The following is a 15,746-nucleotide window of genomic DNA, read 5'->3' on the forward strand; positions in this document are numbered from 1 at the left end:
CAGCGCCCATTTTGATGTGACTGTGCCTATTTTGCTGCAACCCTGCCCAGTTTGACACGACCACACCCACGACTTTTTTGGCAATAAATTTTTCTGCAGCAACTTTTCGCAGAAGTTTTGCGAGACAATTCGCCAACTGCAAATCCATTGCCTGGCGAAAAAAAATTCACTCATTACTATCCATGACACCTGGAGATGCCTAAACAGTTTTAAAGCCAGGCAAGGCAGCCTCTTCTTATAAGAGGCCTCTATGAATAAATCATCTTCCAACTGTTGGATTCTCCCCTTATTCAGACTGTCTGACAGCCCTGTAATAGCTCAGTGCTAGGGGTAATCCTTGCATCTGTCCCTGGCTACTTTTATCTGACTAATACAGCCAGTAATGCTTAGTAACTGTGTGGGAACCTTCAGAACTGAAATGATACAAAATAAATTTAGACACATTCATAAGGTTTACTATATATTGTAATTACATTTTGCATTCTTAAAAAATGTTCTTTTTTCCTTAACATGAGTTTACTTTATTCAGCATGCTCATTATGTGCACTATTTTGACTAATTGCTTCTTCATGACCATGAGTAACCCACCAGAATGGACCAAGAATGTTGAGTAAGTGAATCACATAAACATGAGTGCTCTATATTGATTTGCATCTCCGTTATAATAAGCCAAAGGAATATAATGCCATTTCTTCTTACAGATATACCTTCACTGGAATTTATACATTTGAATCACTTGTTAAAATACTTGCCAGAGGTTTTTGTTTAGAAAGCTTTACTTTTCTACGGGATCCATGGAATTGGCTTGATTTCAGCGTCATAGTCATGGCGTAAGTATCCTAGATTTGTTTTCTTAAAAACTACTGTCAAAGTAGGTTCCCCCATTGCATCGGGATAGCTTTGTATTCATTAGGAATCAGGCTACAGCATAGTTGCTAGGAGGTTTATGTGGTAGCCTACTGGCTCCCTTATGCACTATTTTCCAAAAATATTCTTATGTTGTTTAACCAGTATCCTTACTAGGGTTTGTAAGACAATGATCTGTGCTTTTGACAATGAAAGCCATAAAAGTGGTTTTAGAAGTTGTGAAGGATGAAGGAACAATGCATTAAAGGGGCACTATCACATTTTTATTGAAAGGGGAACCATCATAATATAAAAAATATTATGTAAACTTCATGGAAGAAAGACATTTATATATGTGATAAGAAACTCTTGAATGTTTCTCAAATAATCAAGCAAATGTTCACTATTCCCCTCTTAGCATCGGTCTCTCTAAATGCAGGCTTTGTGTCAGAGTGGTTTTATTTTTTTTTTGAAAGGCAGTTAGTTTTCATTTTTGAAAGACAGTTAGCTCTAATACATTATCTAGGCAAACGAAGCACAGACCAATAATGTATAAAACTAACTGTCCATCAATAAAAGAAGTTCTGACACAAAGCCTTTATTTAGAGATAAACCCAGTATATGTAATAAAAAGCACTAAGTTTGCCCAGGAGCAGTAACCCATAGCAACCAATAAGATGTTTGTTTTTAAGCAGGTGACCAATAAATGCTGCCTGCTGATTGGTTGCTATGGATTACTGCTCCTGGGCAAACTCGGTGCCCTTTATTACATAACCCCCAAAGATTGATGAGAGACTAATAGTAAGGAGTAACTTAATTATTTCAGAATTGGTATGGAATTTTAAATGATTATATTTAAAAAGTGGGATTCTTTCACATTGATAATGAGAGATGGCATTGCCTAGGCAGTTGCCTACCTGTCTGTAAATACAGCAGTCTCTTTTACCTGCATTATTCTGCAATACATTTTTGAGTATTTTACCATAAAGGGGATGTAAACTTTTCTTGAATGGACCCCTTGTCCCTCCAATGCTCAAAAGCAACCATTTTAAGCTTAATTAAAGATGCAAGAGAATTCTCTAAAACAACTGGACTTTTTTTCTTGAAAACGTTTCACCACTCATCCGAGTGGCTTCTTCAGTATAAATGACTGGTAGGGAATTCCCCGGTATTTAAACTCTTGATGGTAGTACAGTCACAGACATCCAATCACAATGGTTCCATTGAACTTGTTCAGAGTTTAAATGCCGGGGAATTCCCTACCAGTCATTTGAACTGAAGAAGCCACTCGGATAAGTGGTGAAACGTTTTCAAGAAAAACTCAGAAAAGTCCAGTTGTTTTAGACTTAATTCTACTAGATACTGTATATCATGACCTGGATGAATGAGAATCTTCATAGAGAAGAGAATTCTCCATTGAAACTCATCCTTACCAACTCTATATCAGCCCTTACTTTATTGACTACTGTACAATGCCTGCTTGCTGATATTATCCTCTAATCAAATAAATGGGTCCAAAAGTATCAAGGAAAAAATATGTGAAAAAGCAAATGTGATAGTGCCCCTTTAAAACAGTCTGTGTAGGTGTAGGAAATTAATTTAATGTCAATATTTGACTTTAATGCCTTCAGCTTTTGGTGCAGATATCCTATATCATGTTGATAAGGCTAAGTCCAATAACCAGCACCATATTAGATTACAAAAATGGATTACAAAATGTAGACAGTGAAATCTAAATTTAAAGTTTTCCTTTTCAAGAGCTGATTTACACACTCAGAGTTAACAATTAACGAATGTCTGAGTGTATATCCTCTATTAGTAAATATACAATGAACATACTGTATGTGTATAATAATAATAGATATAGCAAATAATCTAGTTATGCAAGTATTAACAATGTATTATTACTGCAGAAAATAAATATTGACTAGAGAAGCAAGCTTACTAATCATTTTGCATAATTTCTTTTATTTAAGGATGCAAATCGTGACAATATACAAAAGATATACAAAAAATATAGAAAACGAAATTTCTACCAATTAATATTGCCATGGGTTTACAGAGGTAAAAGTAAATTAAATCAAATTTATAGTGAAAATTGGGTTGGGTTGAGTAAGTTTAAGAAGAACCCACCCAATCTATATTGTTGGCCATATCATTATTTCCTTGGGATCTTCGTATTTACTCATGAAGACCCTCGGCCGTGGGCTACCTTAATTACGAAACCCACATCAATTCTTTCCTTTTTAAATAACAAAAAAAACTCATGCAATGAAAAAAAAACAATCACTATCCTTCGCTAATTCAGGTTAAATCTAAGACGAAGGTCTTTCTATAAGACCCGAGCAATTATTCTGAATAACTCTGATTTAATTCTACAGGTATGTAACAGAATTTGTAAACCTAGGCAATGTTTCAGCTCTTCGAACTTTCAGAGTATTGAGAGCTTTGAAAACTATTTCTGTAATTCCAGGTAAGAAGTGATTGGTGTGAGGTGTTAGGCCCCTTGTACATCCAACTGTTTCTTTGTTGTCTGTCATTGTGTTTGTGTGTGAACTCCCCTATTGCAGATATGTGACAGAGTTTGTGGACCTGGGCAATGTCTCAGCATTGAGAACATTCAGAGTTCTCCGAGCATTGAAAACAATATCAGTCATTCCAGGTGAGAGCCAGGTTAAACACGCAGGCTGATGTTAGCTCCATCCAGCGTTTTCTTTCCCATTTTGAGCATAAAGCCTTGTTGCTTACCATTGCAATGCAAACTGTAAAAAGCACACGTGGGTAGGGCGAGCCCCTGGTTTCCGCACAACGATGTGTTTTTTTACATTTTGAAGCTTCTCATTTATGGTTTTTGTAATCAGCCTTTGAGTTTAACGAAATCTTGCATGGGACATCACAATATACTTGCAGCCTGCGTGATGTTTGTTTAGTTTTTCCTTTTTTTTTTCTGTTTCACATCCAAAATTGAATCAGAAAAATAGAATCTACGACGATCTTGTTCTTGTTTAAGATAAAACGAATTAAAGCATGGGTATTGCATGGGGCTTTAAAGAGATACTGTCATCACATAACCCATTTCTTATAATTCCATTTTATTTTTAGAAGCTTTACATTGATGGTCCATAGATAAATGGGAATTGCTCCTGCTATGCAGTAGACAGAAACTCTACCATAAACCAGGATTTACTTTCTTTTAGTTAGAAAGGAAGAAAATACACACGAGTACCAGGAAACACACTCCCTAATATTTTCAGAAGTTCATTTGTACAGAATATTGCAGTACTCAAGTACTTTTATTATATCAATGGCAGTATCCCTTTAAGGGTTTCTAATATTAATTGGGGTTTACGAACTGGCTACATCTTATAATATACATGTTGGAGACTGCTTCATGGCCGTCAAGGAACTTTTTTGGAATTTTTTATTCGGTAAAACTGTATGTTATAAAGTTGCCAGCAAATCTGGGGGACAGGCTGCCGCAAATAATATGATTAATTATGTTTGTGTTATGATGAACTTCACTTTCGGCATGAAGAGCAATAATAACTTGTTTTGGATTAAAACAAGCATTTTTTTGCATTTTTCATATATTTACTTGAATAACCGGTAGTTATTCTTTCATTTTCATCACCTGCTAACCTTCCATATAATCCTACTAAACAGCTACATATAAATCAATTGCGACTTTTGCATGAAATCTCTTTATTCTTTTATGATGTGTTACAGTAATAGGGAATAACCACCCCTCCGTCCTTTCTAGGTCTGAAGACTATCGTGGGCGCACTGATTCAGTCGGTGAAGAAGCTTTCCGATGTAATGATTCTCACAGTGTTTTGCCTCAGTGTGTTTGCACTAATAGGGCTACAGCTTTTCATGGGGCACCTGAGGAATAAGTGTGTAAGGTGGCCACCTGAGTATGAACCAAATATCACTTCCTACTTTAATGAAACTGCTGGCCTCTATATTAATGTAACTCTGAACCCATTCAATCGTGAAGAATACATCCTAGAAGAAAGTAAGTATTTATTGTTTTAATATTTGACTCAAGAATGGTTAGTTTTGTTGGTTGCTGCAGTTGTTGGTAGAAACTTCAATTAAGGCCGTTAATATATCAGTTCCTTATGGTTTTGTGTCTTGTCTGGTTATTGATTATGCCCTTTTCTAGCTATCCTGACCCTTTTGCCTGGTCCTGTTTACTTGTCTGTATTTGGCTTTAGGCTTTGTTAGCTCACTGAAGTAAGTATGTTCCCTGTAGGTACCACAGCAAAAAGTCTTGATCATTAATGAGGATCAGTGCTTGCTGAGGTTTTCCTGCTTGTGGAGGGGACTAATTATTGTTGGCTCTCTACATTAGGTCCTACATCACTTTCATAACATTCTGTTCTTTTCTACCTGCTGTCCCTATAAATGTTCCTATTCGGTTAGCCATTAGACCATTAGACCAAGCTTAGATCATTAAAAAAAACCAGGGACAATTTTAAATGCAAAGATATTAAACAAACTCAGACACTGCAAGTTCTAACAGTTTCACCATCAATCAGTTCAGCAAATCACATTCTGCATCTGCATCACCATTTCTACAGGTGCTACTACAGGTATAGGACCCATTATCCAGAATGCTCGGGACCAAGGGTATTCCGGATAAGGGGTCTTTCCGTAATTTGGATCTCCATACCTTAAGTCTACTAAAAAATGAATAAAACATTAATTAAATCCAATAGGATTGTTTTGCATCCAATAAGGATTAATTATATCTTAGTTAGGATCAAGTACAGGTACTGTTTTATTATTACAGAGAAAAGGGAATCATTTAACCATTAAATAAACCCAATAGGACTGTTCTGCCCCCAATAAGGGGTAATTATATCTTAGTTGGGATCAAATACAAGGTACAGTTTTATTATTACAGAGAAAAAGGAAATCAATTTTAAAAATCCTAATTATTTGATTATAATGGAGTCTATGGGAGACAGGCTTTCCGTAATTCGGAGCTTTCTGGATAATGGGTTTCCGGATAAGGGGTCCGATACCTGTACTATGTATCCAAAATCACAAATGACACCTTCAAAAGGGGAAAGTGGAGACTCCCTCCTCATTTGAATTAGGAATATGTAACATAACATATAGTATCTGATACAGATACAGACCAGTCTATCTGGATAAGCTTTTCTATAGGTTCCAAAATGCAAGATATGCCGAAGGATACCATTAGCCATTCTGCAGTACTCCAAGGGACCACAATGCAACCAAGTGAATGCATTAGTAGGTGTATCCATGAATAAATATTCATTTGTGAGACTGAATTAACATTACATTCTCATGGCAGCCCTTGATTTTCCAGTCTGATTCAGGCTGATGAAGGTATGAAAGCTAAGCCAAAGTATGTGACAATAGCTTTCATACTGGTGACTCAAACTATTCTAATATTTATTGCCTGTTGGTGTATCTGGTATAACATTGATTTACAGTTCTCTCTTAATTAGTAGCCCCCATCCTTTATCAGAATGGTTCTCACACAACTAGAAGTTTATACTTTATGTGCTGAAATAATGCAGCTCCAACTGTAATGGGAAGAAGTGTGGGAGTAAAAGACTCAATTGGATGATGTGCGCTAACATGTATGTGTGCTCTTGATTTTCTTGTGTGTACCATGAATTGTATGATCCCAGGGGGCAGCCCTTAGGACTTTAAATAACAATTTTCTATTTAGGCTTACCCAATGGCACATAATACTAAAAAATTATATTTTTATGAAAATGGTTTATTTAGAAGCAGGGTTTTACATATGAGCTGGTTTATGTGACATTTTTAGAGACCTACATTGTTCATAGGTATAGTTTTCCTTTTTTTTCTATTTCTCACTGATTATGGTTAAATGTTTAAGTCTTGAGTGCTAAATGACATATACTGTGCATGCAATAATATATGGTTTTTGAATTTCCAGTCATTTAAAACCATAATCATTGCTAGGAAGAATGTCACAGCCATTTGCTATGTAGGGATTTACCGTATATAAGATGGAATTGTATTGATTAACATTAAGCTGTGGTAAGACTAGTTGTTCAGAGATATATTTATACAGTGTATTTTTTTCTTCTACTGTTTGGTGCTAGGATAAGAACTATTGTAAAGCATTTATGGGCTAGTTATCATACACAGATATATCCCTTTGCTTTATGCTAAGAAACAGATAAAGTGGAGATGGATGGTGGGTTTGCTCAATGTGCTTGTGTATGTGAATATGTATTTTTATGTATATGATACATATTACTATATATATATATATATATATATTCAGTAGCATCTGCATCAGCTCATTCAGTTCTTGAATACGTATCTCTACATTTTAGAGCAGTGGTCCGACTATGAACTAAACCGAAATGCAATTCCAATATTGATATGTTATTCAAGGGGTTATTCAGCTTCACAAAACTTACTGTTTTCAAATAAATTGCTTTTTATGCTGTTAAGGTAACTAATGTATCCAACTGCTCTCTAACAGACTTAAAGGGCAAACAAAGGGTTAATCTCTGGGAGAAGGGGGGCAATGAGCTCTAAAATGGCGACAATGAGCTCAATAGAATAGTACACAGAGCAAGTGTGGTTTTCAGCAAAGAGAAGCACCACCCTGAGATCTGACATTAGTGATAATAATCAATTGATGGCACCTAACAAACTGCCACCTCCCCCCCCATAATTAACCCTTTCTTTACCCTTAAAATGAAGCTTGAGAGAAAAAAAGAGCATTATCAACGTGGAGGCGGGTGGAAACGCTTTTGTTTCTCTATGTCAATTTTAGAAAAATTGTAAACAAATTAAAATAGAAAAAAGTCATTTATGGTGTACTATTTCAAACACTAAGGTCTGTGAAGGTGAACCAGCTCTTTAGAGAAGACTGTGCCGGTGTCATTGGGTATATAAATAGCACGCTGACTTGCTGCGTCATTTAATGCAAATATTACATCTTGCACAAATCTACAGTAATTAGGGAACAGGTGCAAAGGTCTTTCTAGTTTGTATTTGGAATATAAAGCATGAGACAGAGTTGCTAACTGATCCCTGTAGTTTGTGTCAAAAGAGCTGCATATCAGACTGCTGGGCTCTTCTATCTCCTAAACAAAACATAGGTATATTTATACCTAAAATAGATTGGACCTAGACATGGACAGTCAGTCCATATATATAGTGTTTATGTAACTGATGAAAAGGCCTTAGTGCTAGGAACAAAACTTGGCACTTGATCTTACTTGTGTTTCTACATAGGAAGGCCCTGCACCATATTGCTGGCTTCATGCCCAGCACGCTTGGTTCTAGGGGGACCTGTATGTAACTCCTGCCTCGTCTTGTCCTGGCATCAAGTATGGGTGTCTTCCAAGCACAGTTTCAATAATAAACGTTCAGATCTTTGTGCCTACAGTAATAAGGATATCATTGTACCCAATAATGTAGATACAACCATGGTGAATTGTGCTAATTCCCAATAAATGTGCCCTATGGTCTCAGATATGGATATGGGTAGCAATATGTCTTCTGGTTATGAAATTGTCCCATAAAGGCCACCAGCTTCCAATAGTTATTGAATTGATGCTTTTAAATGGGATCATGCAACAATTGCCCTATTGCAGAATGTTTTCTGGTGACAGCCTTATTTTATTATTGCTGTATTCTGTGGGTGAATACATTTGGTTATCCTGTTCCACTTTGAATCATACCCCAAACCCTTTACTATTTGGCTTGTGACAAAATTAGTCCTTTTCAAGTTGAAAGTTGACTGATTTCCTAGTTGTTCCTCCCCTAGATAGACTATAAGGAACCACTGCACCAATACAGGACAAAGGAAAGGTTACCCTTATAGATTTTTCTCCCACCCCTTTGGACTTTGGCTATATATAACACTGTAAGTGTTTCGTTACTTGCCATGACAGCTGCCAGATGGATAGCTTTATAGCTTTAATCCCATTTTCACTCTCCATGAATTAGTTATATACACGTACAAGGGTTGTATTTGGTTTCTATTTTTAAAGTTCATTTTGTAATTTTCCTACGGTCTTCATCCTTTTGGGTATCTTAGTGCTTATTGGGGCATTATCTTTATTTCCCTTTAGAATAATATAGATCCTACAAACAATCTCAGTCTAAGCCCACTTGGTCACAGATGCCTAATAACATGAACTAGGAAAATAACTGAAGAAACTCACTAGGAACAAAACAAGCTCTGTAGCAGGATTTCATTCCTTGCAAATGTGGATTTATTGTGCCATTCCACACAACAGGTTTTGGGGATAACCCCTTTGTCAAATGTCTACTGAGCCTTTTTTGTTTCTGGTGAGCTTTTTTCAGTTTTGTACTTGCAACCCTGATGGTAGGGGTAGAGGAACTACAATTAAAGCATCCAAATTAAGTAAGGGAAGATTCAGTTTTTTCCATTATTTTTATAAACTAGGAACATGTTGACATTACAGTACCAACTCTGTCACAAGTAAATGAAGCTCTTTAGCACACAATGAGTAATGTAGAGCAACCTTTCAACTATAAGAGCAATGACATATGGTGTGTTTTCTCACCCACATTTTATCCCCAGAGGGGACACTCAAATTATTTAAAAATGCTTTTAAAGTAACAATGTGAGTAGCCTGATAATGCTTCTGCACAATAAAATGGAGGAGCTAAGAAAATAAATAAAACCTTAATAAAACTGACAAAATTTAGTTTATCAAGACTGTATAATTTAAAAGCAGTAATCAATGAATTAGGTAAGGATTACTGACACATAGTAACATAGTAAGTTAGGTTGAAAAAAGACATACGTCCATCAAGTTCAACCATAATTCCTATATATAACCGGCCTAACTGCTAGTTGATCCACAGGAAAGCAAAAAACCCCATCTGAAGCCTCTCTATAACCCTCTATTCCCACACTTGCTAAAAAGCCATCCCACCCCTTCTTAAAGCTATATAATATATCAGCCAGCACGACTGATTTGGGGAGGGAATTCCACAACTTCACAGCTCTTACAGTAAAAAATCCTTTCCGAATATTTAAATGGAACCTCCCTTCTAAACGGAGTGGGTGCCCTCGTGTCCGTTGGAAGGACCTACTGGTAAATAAAGCCTTAGAGAGATTATTAAATGATCCCCTTATATATTTATACATAGTTACCATATCCCACCTTAAGCACCTCTTCTCCAGTGTAAACAGACCCAACTTGGCCAGTCTTTCCCCATAACTGAGACTTTCCATACCCTTTACCAGCTTAGTTGCCCTTCTCTGACCCTCTCTAACTCAATAATGTCCCGTTTGAGCTCTGGAGACCAAAACTGAACAGCATATTCTATGTTTCAGTTGATAATATAACTGAAAAAGACTTTTCACAGGGTTAAAAACAGAATGCAAATTTACCTGTCCTTCCTCTTGTAAGCAAGGAAAGACCTAGCCAAGCAAAGCCATTATGAAATCTTAGAAAAGTTAGTATTGAGAATAACAAAACGTGCTTTTAAAAGAAGATAGAACCACTGGGTGGGGGTGCCAAGCTGATAAATGTGCCAACAGTGATTTTAATTTTTTAATTTATACACTAAAAATGCACTGGTCTGGAGTACTTTTCCTATGGGTGCTGTGCCACCATATTGTTTCAGTATCTCAGACATTCCCAGCTGGTGCATTTTTTGGAGGAAGAGGAGGGTTGGCCCAGGGTAAGAAGTAAGCAATTAAAATCACAGACAGATGCACAGCCATTGATTCTACTTCCCCCCTCCTTTAAAGAATCCAGGTTAGCAGGGTCAGCTGAAACTATTATTATGTACAAGTAAACCAATAAGATATACACAAAAGCAATCAGGCAAGCTGAAATAGACAATAAAAAAGCATTGCTCAGAAGAGTTAAACAAATGCCAATTTATTTTTATGTATTATAACAATAAAGCAGGAGCGGGTGGTACCACTGATTTCAGAGGGAGGAGAATTTGGATGATGAGATCTGGAAAAAAAGCAGGAGCTCTTGTTTACTTCTCTTTACTCAGTCTGACAGACCATTAAATTAAAGGTTCCTTTTTAATAGACCCAGTTCTTACAATTTAAATATTCATGTATGGTTGACTTTGGAGAAAGTTCAAAAGAGGCTCGAACAGTGAAAGTGAAGAATGGTCCAGGGCCTGATGGAATTGACCCCAGAGTACTAAAAAAGCTCAGCTCTGTGATTGCCAAACCACTTTATCCAGTCTTCCAGGATTCTTGATGTCTGCCATAATGCAAAGTGAATGGGGAGCTGCTTATGTGATGCCATTATTTAAGAAAGGATCCTGGTCTCCGTCTGAAGCAATAGGCCTGTTAGTTTAACATCTGTGGTAGGAAAGCTTTTGGAAGGGGTAATAAGGGCTAAGATACTAGAATACATTTAAAATCACAGTACTATGAGTTTGTGCCAGCATGGCTTTTTAATCAATAGACCTCTCCAGACAAGTGTATTTGAGTCCTGTGAGAAGGTGAGGAGAAAACATGACATTGTTGTTGCACTCGATGTGATCTACTTATGTACGGATACAGTACCACACAAAATATTGGCTGGGAACATCTTGGGCCAGACTTACTGACTCAATTCAGTAAGAAAAAGGTTTATCACCTGAAAACTTGTGGGCAAGATTCAATTTGAGATGCAATTCAATTCAGATAGACTTATCTCAAAGTTCATTAAGTGAGAACTCTATTGAAGTCTATGGGAATAAAACTGGAACTGAATTTGGAGAAAAGTTTTTTCTCCTTGAATTGAATCTTGTTTTTGCGTGAGAAAGCATGAGATAACTTTATCTCACTGAAGTGAAACTGAACCGATATTGTACTTGGACAGAGGACTGGCTGAAAGATAGATTACAAAGAGTGGGGGTAAAAGGAACTTTTCCTGATTGCACCAGTGTTGCTAGTTGAGTATTGAGGGTCTGTCCTTGGTCATTATCCTTTTACATTCTACTTGAAGGACATGTAACCCCCTACAAAAGTTTAGTGAACAGGTTCTTTAAAATCTTAAAATAGCTGCCACTCCGGTTAGCTTCCCCTTAATTACTTCTCCTCCTATAACCCATTTACTTTACTTTTGCTGTTGGCTACTGAGCATGCTCAGTTCTTCTCAGCTCAGATTAATAAACACACCTTCCAGTCTAGCAGCCAATCAAGACATGGCATTGCCGATTCCCATACAATATCTGCTCTAGCTGTCAACTCCTATTTTTTTAATCCTATCTTCTCTCATGAGCTCAGCTTAACCATTACAGTGCTCAACCTAAGCAGGACTTTTTATCACAGTAAGCTCAGCCAGTGTAAGCCTGCACTCTTCATTGCTTTAACTTTACAGGGCACTTGTTCTGTTTGCAGGTATAAATGTCACTGATAATGTGAGAGGGAAAATGGCTGCCAGGTGAAAGCTGCTATTTGTTTTAGGAAAATGTGATGGTGCTGGCAAACGGAGGGGATAGATGCAGTACAAATGATGCCATTTGGGTGGGAGAGATGTGCCCAACTTATATATATTGTTATATATATATATACTTGAGGGATAAAAACATATTTTTACCTCTTAACTGATTCTTGGTAAGGCCTCACCTTGAGTATGCAGTGCAGTTTTGGGCTCCAGTCCTTAATAAGGATATTAATGAGCTGGAGAGAGTGCAGAGACTGCAACTAAACTGGTAAAGGGGATGGAAGGGTTAAACTATGAGGTTAGACTGTCAGGGTTGGGGTTGTTTTCTCTGGAGAAAAGGTGTTTGTGAGTGGACATAGTAACTCTTTACAAGTCCATTAGAAGGCATTACAGACAGATCGTGCGGTATCTTTTTTCACATGGTGAGGGCAGTAGGGTTGTACAATGCCCTGTTGGGTGATGTGATTGTAGATTTGATTAATGCCTATGAAGGGAGCTTGAAAGACTTCTTGGACAAATATAATATTCAGGGCTACAGAAATCTTAAGATCTACAGTTAGAATTGTAACGGTATGAATGTGTATATCTATAGTATATGTGTGCATTTATCTTTTGGAGGGATTAAACTTGATGGGCTGTTGTTTTTTCACAAACCAAATTAACTACATAGGACTTGTGCTGAACATAAGTCTTGCCTATTGCTGGCTAAAACATATGTCTAGTATGAAAATTCTATCAATCTGAAATGTAAGAATCAGTAGAAGATTTTGTCTATGAACAAAAAACGTTTTAAAATCATGTTTTCATGTTTGAAAATGTAAATAAAATATAAGTTACAAGGGTGTAAAATGCTGTATATTTAACAATATTCTTTTTACTGTTTTTCGTAATAGCTAATTTTTATTTTTTGCCTGGAACGAGAGATGCTCTTCTGTGTGGCAACAGCTCCGATGCAGGGTAAGGGCGACACACTTTGGGAATTTTTTACACGTTTACACTTATTTTAGGATTACATTATTCAGAAGCTGTATGGTTTCTTGTCCCAGATTCTGAGTGAAGATAAAAGATCCACATGAGCATTAACATTTATTTCTCAGCTGCAATATAAAACCCACATTCACCTGAAATGGAAAAAAAAGTAGTAAGCACAGAGTACAGCACATTTATTTTTGGCACAAGGAGAAGATGACTAGATGTGTAGATGAGCAGAGAAAGAGAAGAGGAGGGTTCAGGGCAATGGCAGAATGAGGTTCAAGGACAAAACTTAGTTTTAGATGGGATGTCTAATCATGGGCCGTCCTACAACTTTCTCTAGATATCTAGACATTTCTTGATACAGTATATCAGAGCAAAATTAATTGTGGCATCCTTCTAAATCTACCAGTGATTGAATGTAATCCCCTGGACATATCACCAAAGCAGGAAGACCAGCTTTACTTAGGGGTGTGGGGAAAGGCATATTCAGAATCTTAAAAACTCATACGTATGGATAATGACACACAGGGTATTTTCTATGCCACTGTTTATTTTACTTGGTGGAGTGAAATCCGAGGCTCAAAGGGTGCTTTTGCCTACTCTCCATACTCACCAGTAGAACACATTTTTCAGTTATGGAGGCTTTAACACAAGAGAATACATTTGTAGAATAACTTGGACTTGAGAAGTTCTTTACTTATCCATCTGTATTCCTTTGTGGATAGTGTGAAAATATAAACTGACTCATATAAACTAATTACTTAACTGAAATATACAGTCATAGACTTTACTGTAATAGTGTAGGGTAGTTGGATCATTGCCTCATATAAATATTATTTTAATCTGTTTTTTTCACAGGCAGTGTCCAAAAGGATATGTATGTTTGAAGACAGGAAGGAACCCAAACTACGGCTACACAAGTTTTGACACATTTAGCTGGGCTTTTTTATCACTGTTTCGGCTAATGACTCAGGATTTCTGGGAAAATCTTTATCAACTGGTAAGTGCAATTTATTTAATACAGTTAGCATCTGATAAACATTTGTCTAGGGATAAAGTGGTCACCTGAGGTTTAATATACACTGTAGGTATACTGGTATATTAAGGCCTCAACAGCACCACACAAGCCCAAAAAGACTGACAGTCAGTGGAAGTTATCATTTTAAACCAGTTGCAGTGATTGCCTCATTGATATAGATATAGAAACTCTTCGTTTTACAGTGAAAATAGCATGTAGCAAGGGATATGTTTCAACTGGGACTTATTTCTGATACCAAGTTGTTTGCCCTTACGGCCCTAGACAAAGACTTTGGATGTAATGTATTTATGTATGTATATCTTTATTTATAAAGTGCTACTTATGAACACAGCGCTGTACAGTAGAATAGATTAATAAAAACAGGGGGTTATTAAGATAATAATAGATAAATACAAAGTATTACAATAAATACAAATAAACAAAGATACAGTTGCAATAAGTTAAGAGTCAAAGACACAAGAGGATGGAGGTCCCTGCCCAGTAGAGCTTACAGTCTATATGTAATGCAGTTTTATCATTAATTATCAAAATGTTTAGCAGAGAAGAAAAACACATTTTTTTTTGTAAATTAAGGGCAACACACTGGGCTCTTCTGGCTTCTTTAAAGTTCTGCTAGCAAAATAAAGCTTAAAAAGTACTAGTGGGAAGGGATCTAGCTGGCTTGGCACAGAGACATGGGGCATTTCCATCTGTAGTGGGCTACCATAGCAAAAAAAACAAGAAAAAGTGCTAGAGGAACACCCTCACTATTTGCCCTTTGCAAACCCCATTTAAAATAGATATTCCCAGTATTTAGATACACATGGAAGAGGACAATAATAAAATGTGTTTTCTTCTTTGACATTAATGTAGAAATTAATTTGGCTATATCATAATAAATAATGGCAGTATGATGTCAGGTAGGCATGTGTACAAAGGTGCCATGCTATCTATAGTAGCTGCTCCATGTTTTCTGTTTAAGCTTTTATACAAAAAAAACCTCAGGGCAGGCAAGTCTAAAATGAAAGTGATTGGAAATGACTGGTGCAACTAGAATCATTCAAATTTTGCTGAACTCATTCATTTTCTGTTCTTTGCTTCCTGATGTCATGTTCTGTCACATTGCAGAATAACGCCTGACAGCCCAGCTTGCTGTTCTTGAAGGGCTCATTACACAAACCTTTGTGGTCTACAGATGACCCTTATTAGCTGCTTCCGTAAATAATGTCACATCTAAGTAGATGTAAAAGAAAACAATTTACCCTACAAACTCTTCCAATTTATGTACAGGCTTCTGCATACTAATGAAAAAGCTAATCCCATTACTTGACATCAATAAACCCACAGTTAGCATTTATTTAATGAAAAGTATTTCATTTTAACAAATTATATAATTTTATTGTAATGCCTGTTATTTTTATTTACATTGGTGCTTTTTTCTGGCACACTAAGAAAGGAGGTGACTGGCACAACGAGTATAAGGCAAGCGGGGCTTA

The 15,746-nt window shown here is 36.6% G+C and overlaps 1 protein-coding gene across 5 annotated transcripts in view; it reads left to right on the forward strand.

Annotated features, from left to right (window-relative positions):
* Nucleotides 1-15,746, forward strand: part of scn3a (sodium channel, voltage gated, type III alpha subunit) — a 105,434-nt gene that overhangs the window by 21,954 nt on the left and 67,734 nt on the right. For 3 of the 5 annotated variants that reach the window (XM_031892884.1, XM_012971260.3, XM_031892885.1), the window contains exons 4-9: nt 521-610; nt 702-830; nt 3,417-3,508; nt 4,607-4,861; nt 13,151-13,214; nt 14,091-14,232. In XM_031892884.1, the coding sequence (XP_031748744.1) occupies nt 521-610; nt 702-830; nt 3,417-3,508; nt 4,607-4,861; nt 13,151-13,214; nt 14,091-14,232 (772 nt within the window). Of the gene's footprint in view, nt 1-520; nt 611-701; nt 831-3,227; nt 3,320-3,416; nt 3,509-4,606; nt 4,862-13,150; nt 13,215-14,090; nt 14,233-15,746 lie in introns of all 5 variants that reach the window. The other 2 variants (XM_031892883.1, XM_031892886.1) reach the window with 1 other exon arrangement.

The sequence above is a fragment of the Xenopus tropicalis genome, chromosome 9, assembly GCF_000004195.4.
Source record: "Xenopus tropicalis strain Nigerian chromosome 9, UCB_Xtro_10.0, whole genome shotgun sequence".
Lineage (NCBI taxonomy): Eukaryota > Metazoa > Chordata > Amphibia > Anura > Pipidae > Xenopus > Xenopus tropicalis.